Source organism: Tamandua tetradactyla, chromosome 1, assembly GCF_023851605.1.
Source record: "Tamandua tetradactyla isolate mTamTet1 chromosome 1, mTamTet1.pri, whole genome shotgun sequence".
In the NCBI taxonomy this organism is placed as follows: domain Eukaryota; kingdom Metazoa; phylum Chordata; class Mammalia; order Pilosa; family Myrmecophagidae; genus Tamandua; species Tamandua tetradactyla.
Genome location: NC_135327.1, coordinates 130443660 through 130467232, shown reverse-complemented (window position 1 = coordinate 130467232; position 23573 = coordinate 130443660). Strand labels below are relative to the sequence as shown.

Genomic DNA, 23573 nt, shown 5'->3' with positions numbered 1-23573 from the left:
GTCTCTGTGAGCTCTGAGCTTTCTCCAAAAATGTTTCCCCTTTTTAAGGACTCCAGTAATCAATACAGACCTTGAGTGGGCCAAGTCATATCTTCATCTAACCAAAAGGTCACACCCACAATTGGGCATGCCACATTTCTTTGGAAGTAATAAAATCAAAAGGTCACACCCATGGAATTAGGTGTGTCACAGCTCCATGGAAATAACCCAATCAAGAGGCTGCACCTTACAATATTGAATCAGGATTAAGAAAATATGGCTTTTCCTTTCTTATATAACAATTTCAAACCAGCACACATGGTTTACTTATTTTAAATTTTTTTTACAAATAATTACAATGGTAGAAACTGAGGTGAGTACTTATCCATCACTCTATATAAAAATATTTAAGCATTAGAAAGTTATTTGGCAGCAGGGATAATGTTCATTCATTTACAAAATATGTATCCTCAGCATCTAGTTCACTGCCTGGCACATACATATCAGGTCTTCAATAAATATGTGATGAGTGGATGCATCTCTGGAGTTTTGAAGGAGGATAATAAGCATGTTCCAAACATTTAAATCTTGAGACATCTTCTGACTTCATAGTGACCCACCTCAGTTGGAATTTCCAAATACAAAGGCAGCATCTTCTCCTGCATATATACCAAGAAATTCCTGTAGCTTTATGTGTGAGCAATCTTGTCATAGAAGAGCATAATAGGGGAACAGCTCTTGAGGTCATTAGGCAGATAATGAAATCAAACCAACCCATATCTCTATTTTGATTCTCATTTCCCTTTGCCATGAATAAAATAGTGTAATTTGTAAATGCAGTTGTTGTGAATGTCTATGTTCCTTCAAGAAATACTTGTTGACTATTGCCTGGATTACAGAAACTATGCTAAGCCCTGGAACTGCAGATAAGTAGCATACACCATCTATCCCTGAGACAGGCAGGTATCTTTATTATTACTTTTGGTGTAATACGAAGTTTCATATGACGCCTTCTTTGACTAAGAGTGTTTCTCCAATAGAGAATTAAAATTTTGTAGACTCTAAGGTGTATTTTCTCTTTAAGTAGTGAAACTTTCCTCACATTCAAGTAATGTCTATATTTTTAATTAAGATACACAGTGAGCCTGTGTTGGTGACCTTCTTTTAATTAACTATTCTCTTTTATTAAGCACATAAAACAATTATTTTATAAAATGATTTCTTTATCATTAGCGATAACGATCACAGCGTCTTTTGCCTTCCGTGGCAGTTTTGCTTCAAAGGGAATTGCATGTAAAGATCAAAGAGAAACCATCAACTGATATGAAACACCCAAAAATTTCTACTAAAGTTTCAAGTTTAAAAACAATTATTATTATTAGACTCTCTTGTGCCTTAAGGCAGATCTCTCAGAGAGAATCTTAGTTAACACTGAGAATACCAATGAATTTGCTGCTATCATCATGAAGATTTTCACCTAAATAAATAAACAAAACAAAACCCAGCAGACTCAAATGTCTCAAGAAAACAACCCATCCATTGCTTCAGGTGAAAGGAATAGAAAGAAAGTGGAAAGCTGGCTGTTAAAGGGCACCGCTAACATGGGAAGGAAGAAATGTCAAAAATGTGGACATAAACATCTCAATTTTTTTTATTGAGCTGTTTTATTTCTTAGTACATTAAAAACCCTAAATGCTGTGCCATTGCATATATTCCCAATGAGCACACACAGAAACAAAAATGAATTATAACAGCAATAGCAAACATTTCTCAAACTACAGTGGAAATAAAAAGCAAGAAGTATAAAATTTGACAGGCAAAGGAAGATGGAAAAGAATCCTTAGTCTTTCCTGGTAGTGACTGTTGAGTGTTAGAAGACAAGTGGGTGTTCACCAGACAAATGGGTTTGGCAGGGCATTTCAGCACCGGGAAAACATGAGTGGGAAGCATGGGCTCATCAACGTCCAGCATATCCTCTGAAGTTCACACAGTCAATATGGTAGAGGTTTGGAGAGAGAGGTGGGATGCAGCTGATGGGCTTGGTGAGCACTAAGGCTTGAGAAATAGCCAAGGACAAGAGTATGGAGCACTGGAGAGTGCTACACAAAATGAAGTTCAGTCTTTATCGTGTAGGCAAGGGACAATCAATACTAACTTTTTTTTTGCATACTGTATGTATACAGTATACAAAAAAATTTCATAATTTTTCCTTGAGAGTATCCCATTATTGCAGCACCATTTGCTGAATTTTTGTTTGTTTGTTTTGGGAGGAAGTGCATGGACCAGGAATCAAACCTGGCCCCACGCATAACAGGCGAGAATTCTACCACTGAACTACCCTTGCACCTCCCAGTACTAACTTTTAAGCAGAGGGAAAATATGCTTATAATCACGTTTTGGATGGTGGTGTGGGCAGACTGACAGGAGATGGGTCACTTTGTACAGTAATCAGATAGTGCTTTAGACAGAGCATCTCCTCCAAAGGGACACTATTCAGATCATTAACATATGACAACTTACCTGAGGGCATGTGGTTGCTGTGGCTTTCAGAGAACCTGAATCAGGGAGTATCTAGGAGAGCCCTCTCCATGAAACCCCACCAACACACAATTATGCACAAACACAGTAGAATGGAGAACTATACTCTCATTCCCCCACACATGGGCATGCAGCTACAACCTCCTGGGAGCTCCAGGAATCCCCTGGAGTAACTCCTCTTATCTGACTCTGAAAATGGTAAGCCCACCTCATCTGGTGAGTGAGCAGAGAGTGAGCAGAGTGAGGTGCTAACCCACTGTTTGCCCTAGTGATAGGGAACTGTGTGCTGAAAATACAAGGAGACCATGGGTTCATGGAAACATGATCCTCCTCTAGGGCTTTGCTTGATTCCTAATACATTAATATATCCTGGCCAATGATGGAAAAAGAAGATTTGATTATGGAACTGCCATAAGCTACAATCTACTCAGCTAACTAGCACTCACTGTGCTCCTTTAAATGTGAGGGCCATATAGGGAGTGGTCTAACACTGGCTGTAGAGCCCACACATTTTATAGGTTAACAATACAAATTTAAATATTTTATATTTGTGGAAAGGGCATATTTTCCTGAATCACAAAACAATGATTTGCAAGTTGGTAGTGACTCTGTAGGAACTTACTGTCATGGTCTGCTAAAGATAACAAGAGCCTGGCAGAGTGGGAATAAAGGAGGTGGCTATGTGAAATAGGAAGAAGATGGACTCTACAAGTCTTGGTGGATAACTGGAAGAGGGTAAAAAGGGGTGAAATGGAGAGGGAGCTAGAATCCAGATTTCTTGGCTTGAAAGACTGGGTGGAGATAAGATCCATTTACTGAGAGAAGGAAGAGTTTAGGCATGACAATGTAGAATCTTGAAATTCCTGAGGGATGGTGAGGAAGGCTGTTTAGCAGGCAATTGATCTGGAGGTCTGGAACTCATTTAAGTGGTAGTTAAACCTATGAAAATGGATAAGCTTGCCCAGGAATGGGGATGGGGGAAAAGTGGAGACAAGGGGTGTGTAACAGTGAAAACTGAGATGTGGCTAGAAATGAAGTATGAGAACAGAAATCAAGGAAGTTGTAACAGGGAGAGAAAGTCAAGATTTCAAGTCAAGTCAGGTAAAAGTAAGGCCTACAGTGGGGTTAGTGGATTTAGTAACTAGTAGATCAGAGCTATTTTAATGGAGTATTAAAGATGAAATCATGATTGCAGTGGGCTGAGAGTATCCAGGATTAGAAGGGAAAACACCACTGTAGACAATTCTTTTGAAGAGCTCATCTATGAAGGTAAGCACAGGGTTGGGTGGTATAAATTCAGAAATGGTGGCAGGACTACAATTGTATTTTGTTTTGTTTCCATTTGGTAAGGAAAAGAGTTGATATAAAGAGGTGGTTTACAAATGTAGCTGAAAGAGAGGGGATAAAGCCTCATATTCAAGTTGCTGCCCTATGAAATAAATTACTCAGTAGCATGCTGAACTTGGCATTAAAAAACTGGAATCTGAACCTTACCTCCATTCTAAGTAGACTTTTTCACATCACTTTTTAAATTTTTTTTAGCCCTCACTGTCTATTTCTGTGAAATGGGGCGACTAAGATCTACATCACAGTGCATTGTAAGGCCGGGATGAGAATATCTGTGAAAGAGTGCCTGTTGTGGTTAGTAAATGGTGATTTGAGACATTATACCATTAACAGTCTAATTGGGGACCATCAACGTAATCACTGTTGCTTCATTTATCACTTTTGTTCATATAATTTTTATCTCTTTAGGAATTTGGTGACAGGCTCTGTTAGTCTGTTCCTCCCTTATTTGAAGGACAGGCCAAAGATCCATTTGGAAATGAGAGAGGAGGACTAGTGGGCAACATTGGCTCCATCCATTGATATCTCCTGGAGGTACAGAAACAGGATTCATGAAGATGTTGACCAGACTCCAAGTTCTTACCTTGGCTTTGTTTTCAAAGGGATTTTTACTTTCTCTAGGGGACCATAACTTTATGAGGAGGGAAATTAAAATAGAAGGCGATCTTGTTTTAGGGGGCCTATTTCCTATTAATGAAAAAGGCACTGGAACTGAAGACTGTGGGCGAATCAATGAAGACCGGGGGATCCAACGCCTGGAAGCCATGTTGTTTGCTATTGATGAAATCAACAAAGACAATTACCTGCTACCAGGAGTGAAGCTGGGTGTTCATATATTGGATACGTGTTCAAGAGATACCTATGCATTAGAGCAATCACTGGAATTTGTCAGGGCATCTTTGACTAAAGTGGATGAGGCTGAATATATGTGTCCTGATGGATCCTATGCCATTCAAGAAAACATCCCACTGCTCATTGCAGGGGTCATTGGTGGCTCTTACAGCAGTGTTTCCATACAGGTAAGATTTGCCAATGCTATCTTTAAAATGCTGTGTCTCTTTGCTTTCATACTTTAGGAGAAAAATAGAATATCTTAATAACTTCATCAATGTATTTATTAATTTCTATGGCTATTTGATAATATATGCTTACAGTCAAAACATTTCTCCAGCAATGAAAATTGTTTAGAAGCATATCAGGTAGCTATTGCAGCATAACAAACTTCCCCAAAACTCAGTGGTTTAAACACAATTATTTATTATTATAGTTTATAAGTCTGAAGATCAACTGGATTGGGATCATTGAGACAGGGTTCAGCTATGGGGAGTGAGGGGGAGATGCTCTGCTCCAGATTTTCTCTTATCCGCTTCCTGAAATCAATGTGCTAACCCAAGAGAGTTCTCAGAATGATGGCAGAGGTGCAAGAGAGTGCAAAATAAACCACACATAAGACCCTTCTAAGCTTCTGCTTGCATCATATCTGCTAACACCCCATTGGCCAAAATAACACATAGGGCCCAGCCCTGAGTCAAGGAGCAGGGAAGTATGTCCTGCCCAAAGCACTAGTGCTGCAAAGTTACAAGGAAAAGTGTGGATGTAAGATGCAATGATGATTTGAAGCTGTAGAGGCAATCATTCTCAAGTAGGTACAATGTCAATGAGCTCTATTTTGTTACATCTCATTTTTATTAAGACAGTTTTTGTTCAGATTAAATTGGAATCCATTTCTCATTGTATAAATCTGAAAATACATGCAGAGAGCTCAGATAATTATTACCAAAAAAAACGGGGGGGGGGGGAATCATTTAGCATACAACTTAAGTTAGTTAAAAAGCTGATCACTGACATTCATAATTTTGTTAGGGAAAAGAAGAACAGATTATTCAGACTCTGGAAATTTTTACTTATAAGGTCATAGAATTTTAGAGATGGGAAAGAGATGAGAAATCATCTAGTTCAACCCATAGCTTTTACCCAACCCTCAGAAAGGCTGGTTTTATGAAAAATCCCACAGCTCAAGAACTAGAACTCAGATAGCTCTTTTGTGCTTTTGTGTTTTTGTGTACTTTCTGACTATCCCATACACTTTGTATATGTTACTTAAAGTTCAAAATGTGTTTCTGGTGAAAGCAACTAATGTCACTATAATAAAAACACATTATTGTAAGAATCATTTGCTTTGTCTCCTACTGAATTAGTATAAACAAAGCCCCAAGCACTAAAGGAAGCCATATTGTATTTTTATTGTCCTTATATGTCACACACCACTTAAATTAACTCTATTTGCATTGAAGTAACCTTATTTCTCTATCCAAATTCATGACATTTAAAATCTATGTACAAGTATGTGCTATTCTAAATGGGGTATTTCAAATTTCTTTCCTTCCTCTGAACACACACTCATATTATGAGTAATTAGGATAATTGGTTTTTCATAAACACCCTTTAACTTCATTAGATGAATAGAAAATATTCTACATGTTAACTTAATTATGTCACTATTTTTATACCTGGATCAGGAGAGATGAAATTTTCTATTTAAGAGGAGAGAATTTAAAAAATATTTATCTGTCATACCTAAATAATATTTCTATCACATGAATGTCAATTATTTACAAATTTATATTATACCCAATGTTATCACTAATAAGGGATTACCTATATGCCTTTTCTGACCATCGGTTCTCCCAGTGTAGTAAATGCTATTCTACAGCAGATATGTAAAAACCTATTTATCTTAAGTAATTAACAAATTGTGCCCAGCAAATAGTTTTTTTTCTTTTACTTTTTATTTTAAAATACTTTCAAACTTACAAGAGGGTTACAAAAATAATGCAAACCCCATACAGAGTAAATCAACACAGCCCATCCCCAACAGATACCCAGGTCACCAATTTTAACATTTTTGCCACATTTGCTGTATCATTCTATCATCCATCTATCTACCTACCTATCTACCTATGTATTTATCAATCCATTTTTAACTTTCCAAAAATTCTGTAATACTTTCAAATTTGCAAGACAGTTACCAAATAATACGAACCCCATATTTGGAGAATTGTGACAAGTTCCTACTCCCTAATTCACTCCCCCGGTCCATCAATTTTAATCAGGCAAATAGATTTTTTAAATGTAACTGTACACTTTTACTCCTGATGTACTCCTAAGATTCGGTCAATAAGGTTTTTAAAAAATGGCTTATTAAAACCCTGTACTAGGTGGGCCATGGTGGCTCAGCAGGCAGAGTTCTTGCCTGCCATGCCGAGACCCAGGTTTGATTCCCGGTGCCTGCCCATGCAAAAATAACAACAACAACAACAAAAAAAAAAAACCCTGCACTTTTCACAATGGAAGAACCCACTACTGAATCATCAAGGGCTTATTATTTCATATATCTGGTAATATCACCATAAAATCACAAATGCTGATATAATTTTCTTCTCCATAGTATAAACACAAAAGCCAAAACTATCATGTTTTACTGGAAATGGTACTGGTTTTGGCATTCGAAAGACCTGGAATTGAATTCTGACTCTACCACTTACTAATTTATCTGTAAAATGAGGAAAATAGCATCACCTCAAAGAGTTGTTGAAAGGATAAATTGAAAAAAATCTCTGTAGAAAATGCCTCACCAAAAAACTAATAGGTTGAATAAATGGTACAGCAAAAGTCACATCTAAAATCAACTCCATGTACTTCTCGGTGCCCAAACGATCCCATGAAGTCACTGCTGGTCCCCAAGTGCTTAAGACAGCAAATTAATCTGTATATAGTACCTAATTGTGTGCTCTACACTGTGTCAGGGGGGAGAGAGGACCACAGGAATAAACCACACAGTCTTGACCTCAGGGAACTTAAAATTGGGAACAACAGGACTGAGAAATATGTGACTCACATGAAATATTTCATCTATTTCAATCTTTTGAGAAGTGACCCTTAGAAATTTTGAGGATGACTGAGAATGAAAATTGCTTTAGAGGAAGGCTAACTGGGCCATAGTGTGAATCAGGGCTTGAAAAGGAGAGTTGCTGGGCCCAACGAGACCCATCAGAAAGTAGTGGGAGATGTTCATGTGCAAGGGGCAAGGACTTTGACATAAGTAAGGAAATAAGCAGGAGTGAAGGAATTCATTCCCTCCTCCAGGTTTTCTAACTGCTCAAGCTCTGATTAAGCCACACACCAGTCCAGGGCAAGGTAAAACTGGGAGGTGGAGCTACGTATCTTATACACTGACCTCCAGGCATCCTTGCAAGGACCCATTTTCGCACAAGGCCTTGTTTTCAGCTAGGTTTTATTAAAAAACCTAGGAGTCAAAAAAAAAGGTCTTAGGGGCCTCATATATATCTAAGAATTAAGGTGTGTCATCCATTTGAAACACATTTGTCTTTTTCTAAAAAACTTCTGAAAACAATCCAAATAAACGCCTAATGATGAATTTAAGGTACTCTTACACACCAGGATAGATAATATTTTATGAGAAGGATTTTCCTGGGTCAAACTCATCCACTCAAACTCACCCACTCAAACTCACCCACTCCTGCTCCTGTGACTGATTCTGGTCAAGACCTGGTGTCTGGTAACCATGGTGACAGAGTACAGCTGGTACCTGCAAAGATCCATACAAGTCAGTCAGCACTGCCATCCATTTCTAACTACATTTGACTTCCTTAGTATTTACTGGAAAGTAGCTTTACATGAACTGAGCAGGGGAAAAAGAGGGTGAAGCTAGAAAGCACTAATATAAGAGCACTACACAATTTTTAAAATCCTTACCTCTAATTGTAGCATTCAACCAAACCAGAGCTAGGTTTTTCAGACACAAATTGCAGTTAAGAGAGAAAAATTCAGAGAATGATATTTGTGCATCTTCGTTTTGTGGTTGGGTCAGTTTAGACATTATAATTTCCTCATTTTGGAATGGATTGCTTTATTAGCCCAATTGCTTCACCAGCCTCTTTCTCTCCAGTTTTCTCTTCTTTCATGTTCCTCCCACTGAAGGAAAAGAATTCTCCAGGAAGTCAGCAGAGGAGATATTCCCTGATGTGTTAGTTCATACAACAGGCAGTATTTGTAGATCGTGCAAACTGCACGTGATGGGAAATTCTTAATGATTTGCTGGGTTAAGCTGCATCACCATTGATGAAGACCTGGATAATTATTTTCCCAACATTCTTATTTAGTAAGACAAACCACTCAGTTTTGGTCCCTTTATAAAAGAACAGTATTGATTTTCTTAATTCACCAATCAATAAAAGCTGGCATCAAAATTCTACTTTATTAGCAAGCATACATGAGGTTCTCTTCACCCCTAAGTTTCTTTTCAAAGCATTTTAAAGCCAGTATTCTGCTCACCTCTATCAGCCTTTAATCCACCCACTTTGGAAAAATAATAATTATTTAACAGAGAAGAGAATTAGGTCAGTTGCCTTTTGCTAGGTAATTGTTTATATGATGTTTATTTTAAAACAATGTTTATACTTGTGTTACTGGACAAAGACAGTGGATTCTTTGTCTATGCTCTCTAGGATCAATTTCAGAGAAAATGGAGTTTCAAAGAGACAGTTTACTGCTAGGTATGAAGCAGGAGAGCAGATGGCCTATTGGCCCCCCAATTTTCTCTCCCTGAACTGCAGTAATTCTGATGGTTTTATAATCAAAGATGGGCAGGTTTTAGGATAATGAGCACAATGGCTCCAGATGATGTAATTAGTGGTGATCTAATTATTGAGCATGCAAAGATTGATCGCATGCTTAGTCACAGAATGTATGTAAAAAAATGGCAGCCTCAATATGATGATGGGTATGATTTTGGGTATTATAACACCATATAGGTGACTTACAGGTTAAAGTCCAAGCTGCTACACATGTCAGGCAGGCCCATTTTGGTTAGATCCAGTTTCATTCACCAAGATATCTTTGGAATTGGAGTGAATTAGTTCTGGGCTGACCCAAGGCCCTTCATAATAAACATTAGGGGATGTCTTTACTGATCACAAGACTCTAAAACAAACAAACAAAAAAAATTGGATAAGGTGGGTACAAGTTAGGGTCAAGTCACAAGGTTTTTATAATCACAAGGGCATAAGATAAAGGCTATACAATCATTATCAGATATCAAGGCAATTGGCTTATAGTTCAAAGATTTCAGGTATTTCACTCTGTCTACTCCAATATACCAGAAAGCATAAAGGAATATCTATATAATGATTCAGCAACTACAATCATCTTTTAAATCTTAACTTCTTGATTATAACTTCTCCTTTTCACTCAATACTTTTCTCAATCTTGAGGAATATCTGGGCTATCTGAACATTCCTACTTCCTTCCAATAACAGTATTATTCATGAAGGGGAGAAAAGACAGAGACACTGCAAAATAATGGAAGAAGAAAGAAATTTATGCTTGGGTTTGGAACGTAGCCAGGCAACTATATACACATTATACTCACAACACATAAATGATTACTTTATAGTATCCCTAAAATCTCTAGGTCCAAGCCAGCACTACAATCAAAGGTCAGAAGAGCCCAAGTTTGAAATATAATCACCTTTTCAATAATTAAAGGATTTATATTCAGAAAAAAACTCAGTTTTTCTCAACATTATTCCCAAGTGCTAAATAATATCAGGAATACGGTAGGTCACAAAATTAAATTATAACTTTAAAAAAGCTAGTTTAGAGCTCTATTCATTCAAATGTTAATTTCATATTTAAAGGTCTTACAAGTGTCATCTTTTCTGAGGTCTTTTTAGGTACTATTTTTTTTTTTTATAAAACTATCTTCCTTTTAAAATTCTTCCAGCATTTTTATTCCTTTATTAAGATAATTGACAGGGACTTTAAATAACTACTGTCTTATACTATGCCCTGGTACAAATATACTTTAACTAGAATATAAACTTTCTGAGCTAAGAATAATGTGTTTCCCATTCATGATAATACTTCCTAACCTGATTATGTAATATACTCATAAAATATATTGACTCACATTAACAAAGCCACTACAAATCCAAATTCTCCCACATACTGTGGTAACAAATGGCAACATAATTAAAAAGCCAGATTCTTTGAAATCTAGGTAATCAAGGTTACAAAACAATCTCATTTACTTTTCTTACTAAACTTAACTGATAACTTAAATAAGATATATCTGTAAGCATCAGCATATCTTTATTTTTATTATATTTTATATGCATTATCATTACCAGGTACATTGCTCAGTTTATGCAATCTGTATAGTTAGGGCATTTTTAAGAGAAATTCTGAGAATGTACTTATAATGCTAACTTATTTTATCAGTGAGACTGTATAAATTTAAGGAAAACATACCATGCAGAATAAAAGTGTATTTGTTCTATTTAAAAAGTCATCATAAAAACAGGAGACAAACTAGACTTTGTAACTACAATTTTTGCAGCTGTATTTGCATATTTATTCCTTCAATTAGGGGTTATAAGAATCTCTTTATTTTCTTAATATCCTAAAATTATGAACAACCTTAAAAGTACATTGATTATCAAACTTTGGAAAATATACTGCAGTTGTTCAATTTGTCCTAAGCCTAAATCCAGGAAAACTTTTCCATAGCTCTCAAGGAACTTTCATTTTACTTAATGAAACTGGTAATTAGATTTTTTTTTTGATAATTAGATTTTATTCAGTTACTCCTATCCCATTACTATTTATATTTTAATATTGATCTGATTACTACAGTTACCATTGCAAAGGTGTTATTGGAAAAAAATAATTTTGACAAACATGGCCTATTCTGCAGCATTTCTTCTACGCCTATCATTTCTAATCTCTGGTTAGGCCCTGGGGACAGGGATAGGTGAAATGGAAAGAATGAGGCCTGGCCTGTTTTGAACTTGGATTTAAAAGTTTTGGATGAGGGCAGTGCGATTTGAGAGTTCCTATGACCTTCTTTTAATTATTTTCAATTATTATATCTATTTCATATAAAGATGTGACCTGGACAATTGGAAAAAGTTTTCACCTTTTCCAGGGGCAGCACTCTGGCAACCTTTTGCTGCTTTAGGGAAATTCCAGGGACAATTTGTTTCTAAAGTCTAGGTTTCTGTTTTGTTTTTTTTTAATAGTAATTACAAAACTAAGGTTTTGAACTCGGGTGTCCAGAGGATTTTTTCTTCTGAGTCCCGAGCTTATTCATTTTTAAGCAATACAAATAGAGTTCTTTAAGAATTCTGTGTTCATTTGTTATTACTATGAGGAGGTATAACAATGTACATTGAACAGGCAGACAGACACAAATGGAAAGTTAGTCACAATGTAACTGAGAAATTGGTCATTTAAGGGATGATTTTTGATTACTGAATTATTGTATAGAAATTCCCTTTTGCTTTCCGGTATATCAGAGTAGATAAAGGGATATACCTGAAATCTTTGAATTGTTATTCAGCTGCCTTGATCTCTGATACTGATTGTACAGCCTTTATCTTGTGCCTTTGTGGTTGTAAAAATCTTGTAACTAACCTTCACTTGTACCCACTTATCCAGTTGTTCAACTTTAGCGTCTTGAAATCATTAAATTCAGCCTCTGTTTATTAATAAGGAGTCTTGGACCAGCCCAGAACTAACCCACCCCAAGTCCAAAGGTATCTTGATAATCAAAACTGGATCTAGCCAAAATGGGCCCGCCTGATTTGTGCAGTAGCTTAGACTTTAATCTATAAGTTACCTATAACTCATTATAATACTAAAACTCATGCCCATCATCATATTAAGGGTGCCATTTTCTTACATTCATTCTTGACTAAGCATGCAATTAATTTGTGGATGCTCAATACTTAAATCATCTCTAATTACATCATTTTGGGCTATTGTGCTCATTATCCTAATGCTATGAAACTACCAGAATTAAAAAAAAACTACCAGAATTAGTGCAGTTCAGGTAGACAGGCTTGTGCACCAAAAGGCCATCTGATCTTTTGCTATGCACCTAGAAATAAACTTTTTCTCCCTTTGAAACCCCAGTATCTTAGGAATTGGTCATTTGAACACAGGTAAGAATCTACTGCCTTTGTTCAGTATAAATTGGTGACCCATATGGGATCCAAAAATGTCCTAAGAAGCAAGGAAACTATCTGTCCAAGGTTCTGGGGGCCCTGGTAGAACAAGGCAGATAAGCTTGGGAACTGAGTCTCTTGTGGCTGCTGGACATTCTTTAGTCTAGAGGCTTGACGACCTGGTTTTCTCAGTTCTGTCGGCACTCCACACCATTTGGTGCCTTAAGGAGTTTCAAAGAAAGAAACTGTTTTCAGTTTCAAATCTGGATATCTGACTGGATGAGTGGTTCAACAAGGAGTAAAAGTGGATCGGGAAGTTGGTTTGGTGGTGTGAGCCCCCTAGACCTAGCTTTGGGCCATGCTTTCAGAATGAACCCACCCTGCACTGAGCTCACCTGTTCTCTGGGTACCATTCCGTACGGGGCTTGAGGTTCTTATCTGAGTTTGTCTGTTGAGTATACTCCCAGGAAATAAGTAATTAGTGTACAGTGAAGTTAAGTAGGTCTGCTAGCCGGTGTGTTACCTAGGTATAGTAAGGGTTTAATGTTTGTTTAATTGTTAATCAGTGTGTTAAGCATTACTACCTGTTAATTGTTAGTTGGTACAGTCAGTCTAGTTACTAACTGGTATGTTACTTAAATATAATGTGTTAAGTGTCTGTTAAATTTGTAAGTGTCTTACTGCATTTGGAACATTGGTCAAATGTTCCTAATTGGTTACTGATTATGGATATTCCTTAAAAAGGGAACCTTTGGGCTCTATTGAAAGTTGTCTATGAGAAGGTATATTTCTGCAACATAATCTGGCCTCAAAATGATTTAAAATGAAAAATACTACCATTGCAGTTAAAGTTAAATATAGTTAAAATTGCTCTGCAAAAAGGGAGAAATAGGATGAAATAATGCATATTCAACATTTTATTTGTCCCTCTCAAAAGTATTCTTGTGTTTTTGTGAGAGTTTCTATTTTTGTCTGCTTGTTCAATGTACATTCTTGTACCTCTGGATGGTAAAAGCAAATTACTGAAAAAAAAATCTTAAAGAGCTCTATTTGAATTGCTTAAAAATAAATAGGTGCCTTTATATATATATATAAATAAATTAGTACTTCTGAAGAAAAAAGTGAAAAAAAAAAAAAACCTCTGAGCATCAAGATTCAAAAACCTTAGTTTTGTAATTGCCGTAAATAAATCTGGACATTAAAAAGAAATCACCCTGGAATTTCCCTAAAGCCACAAAATGTTGCCAGAGAATTGCCTTTGGGAAAAGTAAAAACCTTTTCCAATTGTTCTGGTCATAGCTTTTACCGAGATAGATCTAATAATTGGAAGTAGTTAAAGGGCATAGGAACTCTGAAATTTCATGGCCCTCACCTAAAACATTCAAATCCAAATTCAACAAACCATGTTTCATTCTTTCTGTCCCGCTTATCCCTGCCCCCAGGCCAAAGCACCGAAGACAGCATGAGGGAAGATGGGGGGAGGGGTTGCAGCTAAAAAATATTTTTACTGGGCCTGAAGATTAGAAATGGTAAGTAAGCACAGGAAATGCTACAGATTAGGGTATGTTGGTTAACACTATTTTTTCCAATAATGTCTTTGCAATGGTAATTGTAATTAGATCATTATTAAAATTTGATTAGCAGTGAGACGGGGTAACTAATTTTCTACCTTGTTGTTAGCTAAATTTGTATGAATAAAATGTTATGCATGTATTTAGAGATCGTATGAAAATTCCTTAAGACTTCACAATGTTCTCACTGTCTATGTTATATCCTAATACTTACATGTAGGATGTTAAATAATGGTATAACATTCTTAGTCTTGGTTTTAGTTATTTTTTAAAAAGTCTACAGATCTTAGAAACAGTCAAATTTGCTTGTCAGTTGCACCACTTTATTCTAATACTTCTCTAAAAGTACATGTGGTCAGCCATAGATCAGAGCTTCATTTGCAACAAGGAGAGACTTTAAAAGAGTGGCCAGACAAATATACAAATTACATTTCATCTTTTAATTGGCATAACTCTGGTAAATGTGTAAGGTGAGACAGGACACAACCTCTGGTATAGTTTGTCAGTGTAGAACAACGGTCAAATCTTTCCATTTCTGAAAGTAGCTTCATTTAAAATATTCATAAGAAAATTAGGGATTGTAAGCTTTAACTAAATTCTGAGATGCTTTGCTCTTTGTATAACCTGGTAGTTTCCTGCAACTTTAAGTATCTATATAACACCTGAGACTCAGAGTTAGTTCTCCAGCTCTGAAAGTCAGCATTACTCCATACAGCAAGACTAAAAAAATAAAAAAACTGAAGAAAAGCAGACTCTGATTAGAGATGTGACTAAAACTGACCTAAGATATTTGATCTAAGTAAATCAAAATACAGCATATGAGATAATGTCTTATTTTAAAACTTTAACTTTTGTATGAGACCAAAATAAAATTTTTTTTATGTCCAAAATTTAAATTTTCTGTACACATTATCTAATATAACCTGTCTAGTCAGTTTATTTAAACAACCTAACTCAGCTTTATTGAATCTGAAACCTACAATAAAGAATAAAATCTTAATTTTCTTTACAAGTTAATGTTATACCCTGATACATTTCAGAGTATTTTGAGAGAAAGTGAAAAAGTATTTGCCTAGTTCCTTGGGGGACTGGAGAAAAATGTAATAATTAAATTTCCTCACCTGGGGAATTCCTGATATTTTCTTAAGCAAGAGGGGCTCCCAATTTAATAAACCAAAGCCTGAATCTTGGGGCTTGCCCTTAATGAAACTTATTTCTGTAGTGGCAAAACTGAACTTACCTATAATTAATGCCTAAGAGTCATCCCTCAGAACCTGGCTATTGCTCAAATGTGGTCTCTTTCTAAGCCAACTCTGACCTTCCCCCCACCCCATGTGAACATGATTTTCTGTGGTGTAAGCCAAGCCCTGGAATTATGAGACATAATTCTCAGGGATAACCCTGCCCCTGGCATCACAGAACATGACTCCCAGGGATAAGCCTGGCCCTGGCATCATGGGATTAGTTAACCAAAAGCAGGAAAAGGAATAGAGTTTCAATGATTAAGAGATTTCAAATTGAGTTGAGAGGTCATTCTGTAGGTTACTCTTATGCAAGTTTCAGCCAGATATTGCAAACTGCCACAGTATGGTTACCCCGAACCAACAGCATTCCTAAAATCCCTGAAAAATATCCTAGAGTCTTTAAAAGTTTTACTTATTAAGTTTGTCTTTTAGAGACTTAAACCTCCAGACTGTTCCAATGCCAGATAAGCTCTGAAACCTAGAAATACCAGACTCTCCAAGAACAACAATTAATTTATCCCTCTGCCCCTTAATGACAATGCCCCTTTTCAGCCTTGAAGAAGTTAGAAGAGTTGTTGCCCAGATACCCCTCAAGATTCAGGGATAATTATCAAATGAGAGGGAGGATCTGTAACTGAGAAATTGGGATTTAGGGATGATTTTGAACAGCGAATTACTGTATAGATATTTCCTTTTACTTTCTGATGTATTAGAGTAGACAGAGGAAAATAACTGAAATCTTTGAATTGTAATCCAGCTACCTTGATCTCTGATAATGATTTACAGCTTATATCTTATGCCCTTGTGATGGTAAAAACCTTGTAACTAACCTTCACTTAAATCTACTTATCCAGTTTTTCAACTGTAGAGTCTTGTAACCACTAAAGACAGCCTCTAATGTTTATTAATCAAAGGTCTTAGATCAGCCCAGAACTAACCCACCCCAAGTCCAAAGGTGGATCTAACTGATAACCGAAACTGGATCTAACTAAAATGGGCCACCTGACATATGCAGTAGCTTTAACCTTTAAGTCACCTATATCTCATTATAATACCAAAATCATGCCCATCATCATATTATGGCCACTATTTTCTTACATACATTCTGTGACTAAGCATACAATCAAACTTCGCATGTTCAATAATTAAATCATCTGTAATTACATCATCTAGGGCTATTGTGCTCATTATCCTAAAACCCACCCATCTTTTAGTCTTTTAAACTATCAGAATTATTGCTGTTTGGGCAGACAGATTTTGGGGCCAATAGGCCATCTGATCTCCTGCTACATACCTAATAATAGATTTTTTTCTCCCTTTGAAACCCTGGTGTCTCAGGAATTGGACATTTGAGTGCACAGGCAAGAATGCACTGCCTTTGTAAAGTATCAACAAGAGACAAAAACACAGAAAAACTTTTCAGAGGGACAAATAAAAGATTGAATATACATTATCTTTTCCCATTTCTGCCTTTCTGCAGAGCAATTATAGAGCTATTCTCAGGCCATTTCTCCCCTAATTCTAAATCCCATTGAGTCCAGATTGTGTTACAGAAATAAATCTTTTTCTTATAGAAATTTTTTTCTAATTTTTCAATACAACTCAAAGGTTCCCATTTTAAAGAATTTACATAATCAGTAACCAATTAGGAACATTTGGCCAATACAAATGCAGTAAGACACCATCTAACAAATTTAAAGACACAATACTTACTATATATTTAAGTAACACAGCCATTAATAACTAAACACACTAATAAACAGGCATTAAACACTTACTATATCTAAGTTAACACACCGATTAACAATTAAACAAGCATTAAATATTATAGTTAGGTAACACACCAGTGAACAGTTAAACAGGCTTAATTAATTTCATTAAATACCAATCATTGTTGGATGACTTACTTTACAAGAGTATACTCAACAGACAAATTCAGGGTAGGGTTTTAAACCCTATACAGAAAAAACACAGGTCAGGGCCTCAAACCCCATACACAATGATACCCAGAAAAGAGAGAGGTGCAGAGGTCAGAGCAAGGAGCAAGGTGGGGTTGTTCTGGAAGCAAGACCCAAGCCTTCAAACCTAGATCTAGGGGACTCAAACCACGGTATTAACATCCCGATCAACTTTTACCTGATGACCCGCTCACCCAGTCAGATGTCAGGACTTGCAACTGGAAATGATTTCTCTTTTTGAAAATTTTTAAGGTGCCAAAAGGGTCTGGAGCACTGGCAGAACAGAGAAAAACCTGACTGCTGAGCCTCTGGACTAAAGAATGTCCGGCAGCTGTAAAATGCTCAGTTACCATGTTCACCTGCTCTGCTGGAGCTCCAGAACTTTGGGCATTTGGACTCCTTAGGAATCTTTTTCCCATCTGGGTTACCAAATTGTTACTGGTCAAGGGCAGCAGATTATTTGCCTGATGTGCTCAATGTCCAGACACCAAGGGATTTCAAAGAGAGACAGAGTTTATTGCTAGGTATGAAGCAGGAGAGCAGATGGCCTACTGGCTCCAAAATGTGTCTCACTGAACTGCAATAATTCTGACAATTTTATAGTATCAAAAGATTGGCCAGGCTTTAGGATAATGAGCACAATGGCCTCAGATGATGTAATTAGAGGTAATCTAATTATTGAGCATGCACAGATTGATTACATGCTTAGTCACAGAATGTAAGAAAATGGCAGCCTTAAAATGATGATGGGTGTGATTTTTAATATTATAATGAGGTATAGGTGGCTTATAGGTTAAAGCCCAAGCTACTGCACATGTCAGGCAGGACTATTTTGGTTAGATCCAGTTTAGGTTTGAAGATAAGTTTGGAATTAGGGTAGGTTAGTTCTGGGCTGACCCAAGGTCCTTCATAAAAAAACATTACGGGGTGACTTTAGTGATCACAATTGAAAAATTGGATAAAATGGATAAAAGTTAGGGTCATTCACAAGGTTTCTGCAATCACAAGGGCACAAGATAAAGGCTATATAATCTTTTTCAGAGATCAAAGCAGCTGGATTACAGTTCAAAAATTTGAGGTATTTCCCTCTGTCTACTCCAAAATACCAGAAAGCAAAAAGGAATATCTATATAATGGTTCAGCAACCATAATCATCCCATAAATCTTAACTTCTAGATTCCACTTGTACTATTAAAATAAACCTTGTTTAGAGCTCCTGAGTTGTCCAGCCAAAAATATTTCTGTACCCTCTGCTCAGATGTCACCATTTCCTAGTCATTCTTCCCTAGATGGAGTAAATTTTATTTGAAACACGCAAGAAGTAAGTCCACCCACTTACTGTTTAGTGCCTGAGTGTTAAAGTGACCTCAGCAACAAACAAGGATTTCGGTTAGATGATAACTAAAAGTTGGGCCCACAGAATGAGCTGAAAGAAGTTTTAGGAAGATTTTGCTACGTTTTTCTACTTCCTGGTATAATCGGAACTTTCTTTCTCAATACCCACATCCCACGAAGTCTCCAAGCATGGAGACAGCCATTAGAACATGCTATGCATTGTTCACATCATGTTCTTTAGAAGAATTACTCTTTAAACTAAATCCCTTGCTGTAAATTACACTGATTTCATCGGTATGGTGTGAGGAGAAATCACATAAAGACACAATCCCTTTAGACATTATGTATTCTCCTCCTATATTCCACAGTGCTAAAGTGGACCAACAGTGATCAATTTAAACATTCCTTCCCTCAATGAGTGATTTGACACCTCCTTTAAATGGAAATGCTTCTGTCATGGTCACATGTTAATTATTTAGGAGCACTGGAAAGATTTGTTGAAGGATTCGGGAGTGCAAAAACCTTCATATAGTTAGCTGTCTCTACGTATCTGATGAACTGCTGGGTGAAAAAAATACTTTCTCTTTAGATAAGTAGGTCGAATTTAGAACAGTTTCTCAAACATAATACTATCAATATTTTGGGTTAATAATTCCTTTTGGGGGGGTATCCTGTGTATTGTAAGGTGTTCAGCAACATCTCTGGTTTCTACTCACCAAATGCCAATGGCACCCTCCAGTTTTGACAACCAAAAATGTTTCCATACATTGCCAAATTGCAAAATTACTCCCCTCCCCCCCATTGAGAACCAGTAATCTAGACCAAAGCATATTTAAGGCTAACATAAGGAAGAGTTCTTTGAAATGAAATAGGGAGCCTGGAAAAAGAGAGATGGGGAGAGTAAATCTACTGTCATTGGAAGTATTCAAACAAAAGCTGATCTAAATTTTAACAGATACAACTGAGGAGATTGAAGTATCATATTAGTATTTGAACTTTATGGCATTTAAAGGCCTTTTGTAATTTTTATAATTATATGTCGCTCAAGCAAAGTACTCTACTATTAGAGTATAAGCCCTTATAAAGGAAATATTAAAACATGAAACACAAATAATAGGGTCTTTTCTATCAGGATCACTTCAAAGCAAAAGTCCAGCCAATTGTATTTCACGTGATCATTGCAGGATTTATGTTAATTTGGTGAATCAAGGGTCTCAGTTATCTACATATTATAACTTGGGCACTCACGATAACATCCCTTTTCCTTCAGACAATAAGCATTTATCAAGAATACATATCTTAAGTATAGCAAGAACACTATTATGTAGAGTCTGGATGAGGAGAGAATAAAATAAAATTTAAAATTAGTTGACATCTTACCAATCCCTGAGGCATGCACAAGAAATTAGGAAATATCAAATCCTGATACATATGTGAGAGCTGAGTATCAACTAACTACATAATAGTAGGAGACCATGAAAAATAACAGAATGAGCAGAAAGGAATGAAATTAAATAGGAAATAGTCTTTTAGCTTTGTGTAAACAGTAAATCTGTTTAAAGTCTCACAAAAAAGTTGCTTTCTCATACTCTATTGGACCTTGGTTGCACTGTCTTTCATTAAACAGAAAACAGTGTTTCTTCCACCTGAATGTATTGCCCTTTATCTGTCTTTCAACTTTGCCAAACGCTACTTTGTTTAGTTCTCAGCTGAAACCCAGTTTTGAGAAAGCTTTTCCAAGCTTCCACTACATAAATGCATACCTCCATTGCTGTCATACAAAATATAATTGTTCATTTGCATATGTATTTTATCACCAAACTATAAGTGCCTCATAAGTTCAGGAACCACATCGTTTTGTCTTCTTAATGTTCGCACTTACAAAAATACCATATTGAGAGTAAATATTGTTTGAATAAATTGAGTTAGCAAAGATGAAAACCTGCTGCATGCTCAGAAGGCTGAAATTGCCTAAGCGAATCTTGGAATCAGGGTCACAATTATGACCCACCTATTCTAGATGCTCATAAACGCATTTTCCTACAATGGAAAACTGGATTTAACATGAAAGACAGATGAAGTAGCAAGGTAAGCTTGGCATGTGGGGGCAAAGGTCCTCCCATCTGCCCCACATGCCTACACTCATGTCACAAAAGATTCAATTTTAGGGGTTTTTTTTTTGTTTTTTGTTTGTTTGTTTGTTTGTTTGTTTGCATGGGCAGGCACCAGGAATCAAACTCGGTTCTCCGGCATGGCAGGCGAGAACTTTAACTGCTGAGCCACCATGGCCTGCCCCAGCTTTAGGATTTTGCCAACAATATCTGTGTTTATTTGTCCTTAAACTGCAGTCAGTCTAGCAACCCCCAAATCAATGAACCCAAAGGCTACCTAAGACTCAACAAAGCTGGGCACCCAGGACCATTCTGGATAAGATTCAAGACCCACTCTCACTCTAATATAGTTGTACAAAGCCTCCCTGCATAAAGAATATGCAGAGTGCTTATTACATGCCAGGCGCCATGCTTGGACCTAACACAAAAGGGAGTGACACATTTCCTGTCCTCAAGAAAAGCACAGTGACAGCATCTGAAATTCATTTACCAAAATCTTTGTCTCCATAGCACCAGAAAAGTTGAAATGATAGCTGCATTTAGTGAGATCACTATTGAAAAGACAATACTCATAGCAGGGATAAACTACAACTGTAAGCTTTTAGTGCGCCTTTCTTGAAAAATTTCAGCTCGGTGGTTAAAAACTCTGGATTCAGATAGACTAGGATTTACTTAACCCCTCAAGGCCTCCTTTCTCATGTCTAAAATGGAGATATTAATAGTATCTTTCTCACTGGGCATTTGTGGGGATTAAAGGCAAAAACACAGAAAAGCAGTAAAAATAGTGCTTCACACATAATAAGCATTCAACATTTTAATAGATATTATCATGTTAACTTCCTTTTTCTTTCTTATTTACCTATTTATTTATTTTACTTTCAATCTCTCCAGTCTAAGAGGAACACAGAGGTAAAGTACCAAGTTCAAGTTACTATCTATTTACAAGTGGGAGAATCAGCATCAGAATTCAGATAGTTTGCCTTCCACATGCTGTTCTGATCACCCCCTCACATAGTCTAAGCTTTAGAAAAGGCTTAACTCAAAAATTATCTCAGATATACTCTTGTCCATCCTCTTTGAACACCAGCTCTCTTTTCAGATTCATTCTAATTCTTACCTCTACGTCTATTTTTACCTCCTTTATCTTCATTCTTCGAAAAAAAAAGTTATCTCAGATAGAATCTTTTAATTTCTTTCCAAGACTTTTCATTCTAAAGCAATCTCACAAAGCAGATTGTCTTGAAACCTCACCTTACTACTACTCTCCCCTTCTCGCCTCCCAGAGAGGGCAATGCTGTTCAAAGATTTTTATGGCAGGGAGGGAGGCTCCAGTAAGAACAATTAACAAATGCCTTTGTTAATTGTAGAAATTTCTTACCAGAGTTAATTACTCAAGATGCACTGTTGTTTTTTTTTTTTTCATTTTTTGTTTTGCCTTTGTTTTGGGGTTAATTTGTTCCTTAATTAATTTCCCTTCTGTCATGCATTTATTTGGAGACTACTCTTGTGAAAGACAAGGCTAGCCTCAGGACCACACTGTTCACAGGGCAAAAAAATGGTCTGCTAACCAGGCTTATACTGCAAATTGTGAAGGAAGCTGCTACAACGTTATGTCATGGGAACACAGGTTCAAAGCACAACAGAAATTTTCAGCACATGACCCCTTTATTACTTACACAGAATAAACAGTCCAGAAAGAACAAATAATTTCCTTGTCACTTACACAGAATCAACAGTCTAAAAGAGCAGGAGAAGTCCCATCACAGCTGCTCTGTCTGGAGTGGCCAAAATTGGTCGGGTTTGGTAGATGGCAGCTCCACATGCCCACTTCACGTCAGAGAAAAGAGACAAACCTGTACTGTCTGAGTGTGGATTTTATCCACCTTTGTGCAGAGAGGGCCCTGATACGGAGAATTCCTGCTTTGATTAGTATCTGGGCTGCTTGTTCCCAGCTTCTGGTCTGGCTGGGCTTTTGCATTAAACTTAACATTTCTCCCAGCTGCAGAATGGTGCACAATACAAAAACAGGTGGGGGCAGCAGAAGGCCTTTCGTGACTTTCCCAGAGAAGGAGGAAGGGGTAGGTGAGGTCTGGGTGATGGCTGCTTAACAGGTCAGTGATGCCCCAAACACAAGCCACACAGCTATGATGGAGGTCATGGTATGAGAAGCAAGGAATATAGATATTCCTGAGATATCAGCAAATTTTTTATACTATGTTTAGAGACTAATAGGTAAGCTAATTGAAATAAGACTCTGACACCTTTAGTTAAGCCTGATATATGATCTTGCCTTAATGACAAAAAGTTCCTTTTTTAAATTACCATTAAATATGAACCCTTTTAATGGATCAGTAAGTACAAGGCTCGGTATTTGAATATGAAAAGAGCCTACTCTTAGCAGTATATCATAATGAAATCCAAGGGTACAAGGTGATAGAAGCTTCTACTGATCTATGAATAA

The 23573-nt window shown here is 36.8% G+C and overlaps 2 protein-coding genes across 10 annotated transcripts in view; one reads left to right on the top strand and one right to left on the bottom strand.

Moving 5' to 3' along the window:
• LOC143674793 (uncharacterized) overlaps positions 1–23573 on the bottom strand; it is a 447599-nt gene that overhangs the window by 412416 nt on the left and 11610 nt on the right. For 5 of the 8 annotated variants that reach the window (XR_013171312.1, XM_077151111.1, XM_077151029.1 and 2 more), the window contains exons 1-2: positions 8641–9170; positions 8399–8473 (exon numbers count right to left, since the gene is read on the bottom strand). The exons of 1 other annotated variant lie outside the window; for it this stretch is intronic. Coding sequence is in view for 4 of the 7 variants with exons in the window: in XM_077151111.1 (XP_077007226.1) it covers positions 8399–8473; positions 8641–8655 (90 nt within the window). In the remaining 3 variants the exon portion in view is untranslated. Of the gene's footprint in view, positions 1–8398; positions 8474–8640; positions 9171–9707; positions 9868–23573 lie in introns of those variants that run through there. 2 more of the 8 variants (XR_013171297.1, XR_013171291.1) reach the window with 2 other exon arrangements.
• GRM3 (glutamate metabotropic receptor 3) overlaps positions 4416–23573 on the top strand; it is a 131581-nt gene continuing 112423 nt past the window's right edge. For both annotated transcript variants that reach the window (XM_077150818.1, XM_077150902.1), the window contains exon 1: positions 4416–4883. In XM_077150818.1, coding sequence (XP_077006933.1) covers positions 4416–4883 — 468 coding nt within the window. The remainder of the gene's footprint in view (positions 4884–23573) is intronic.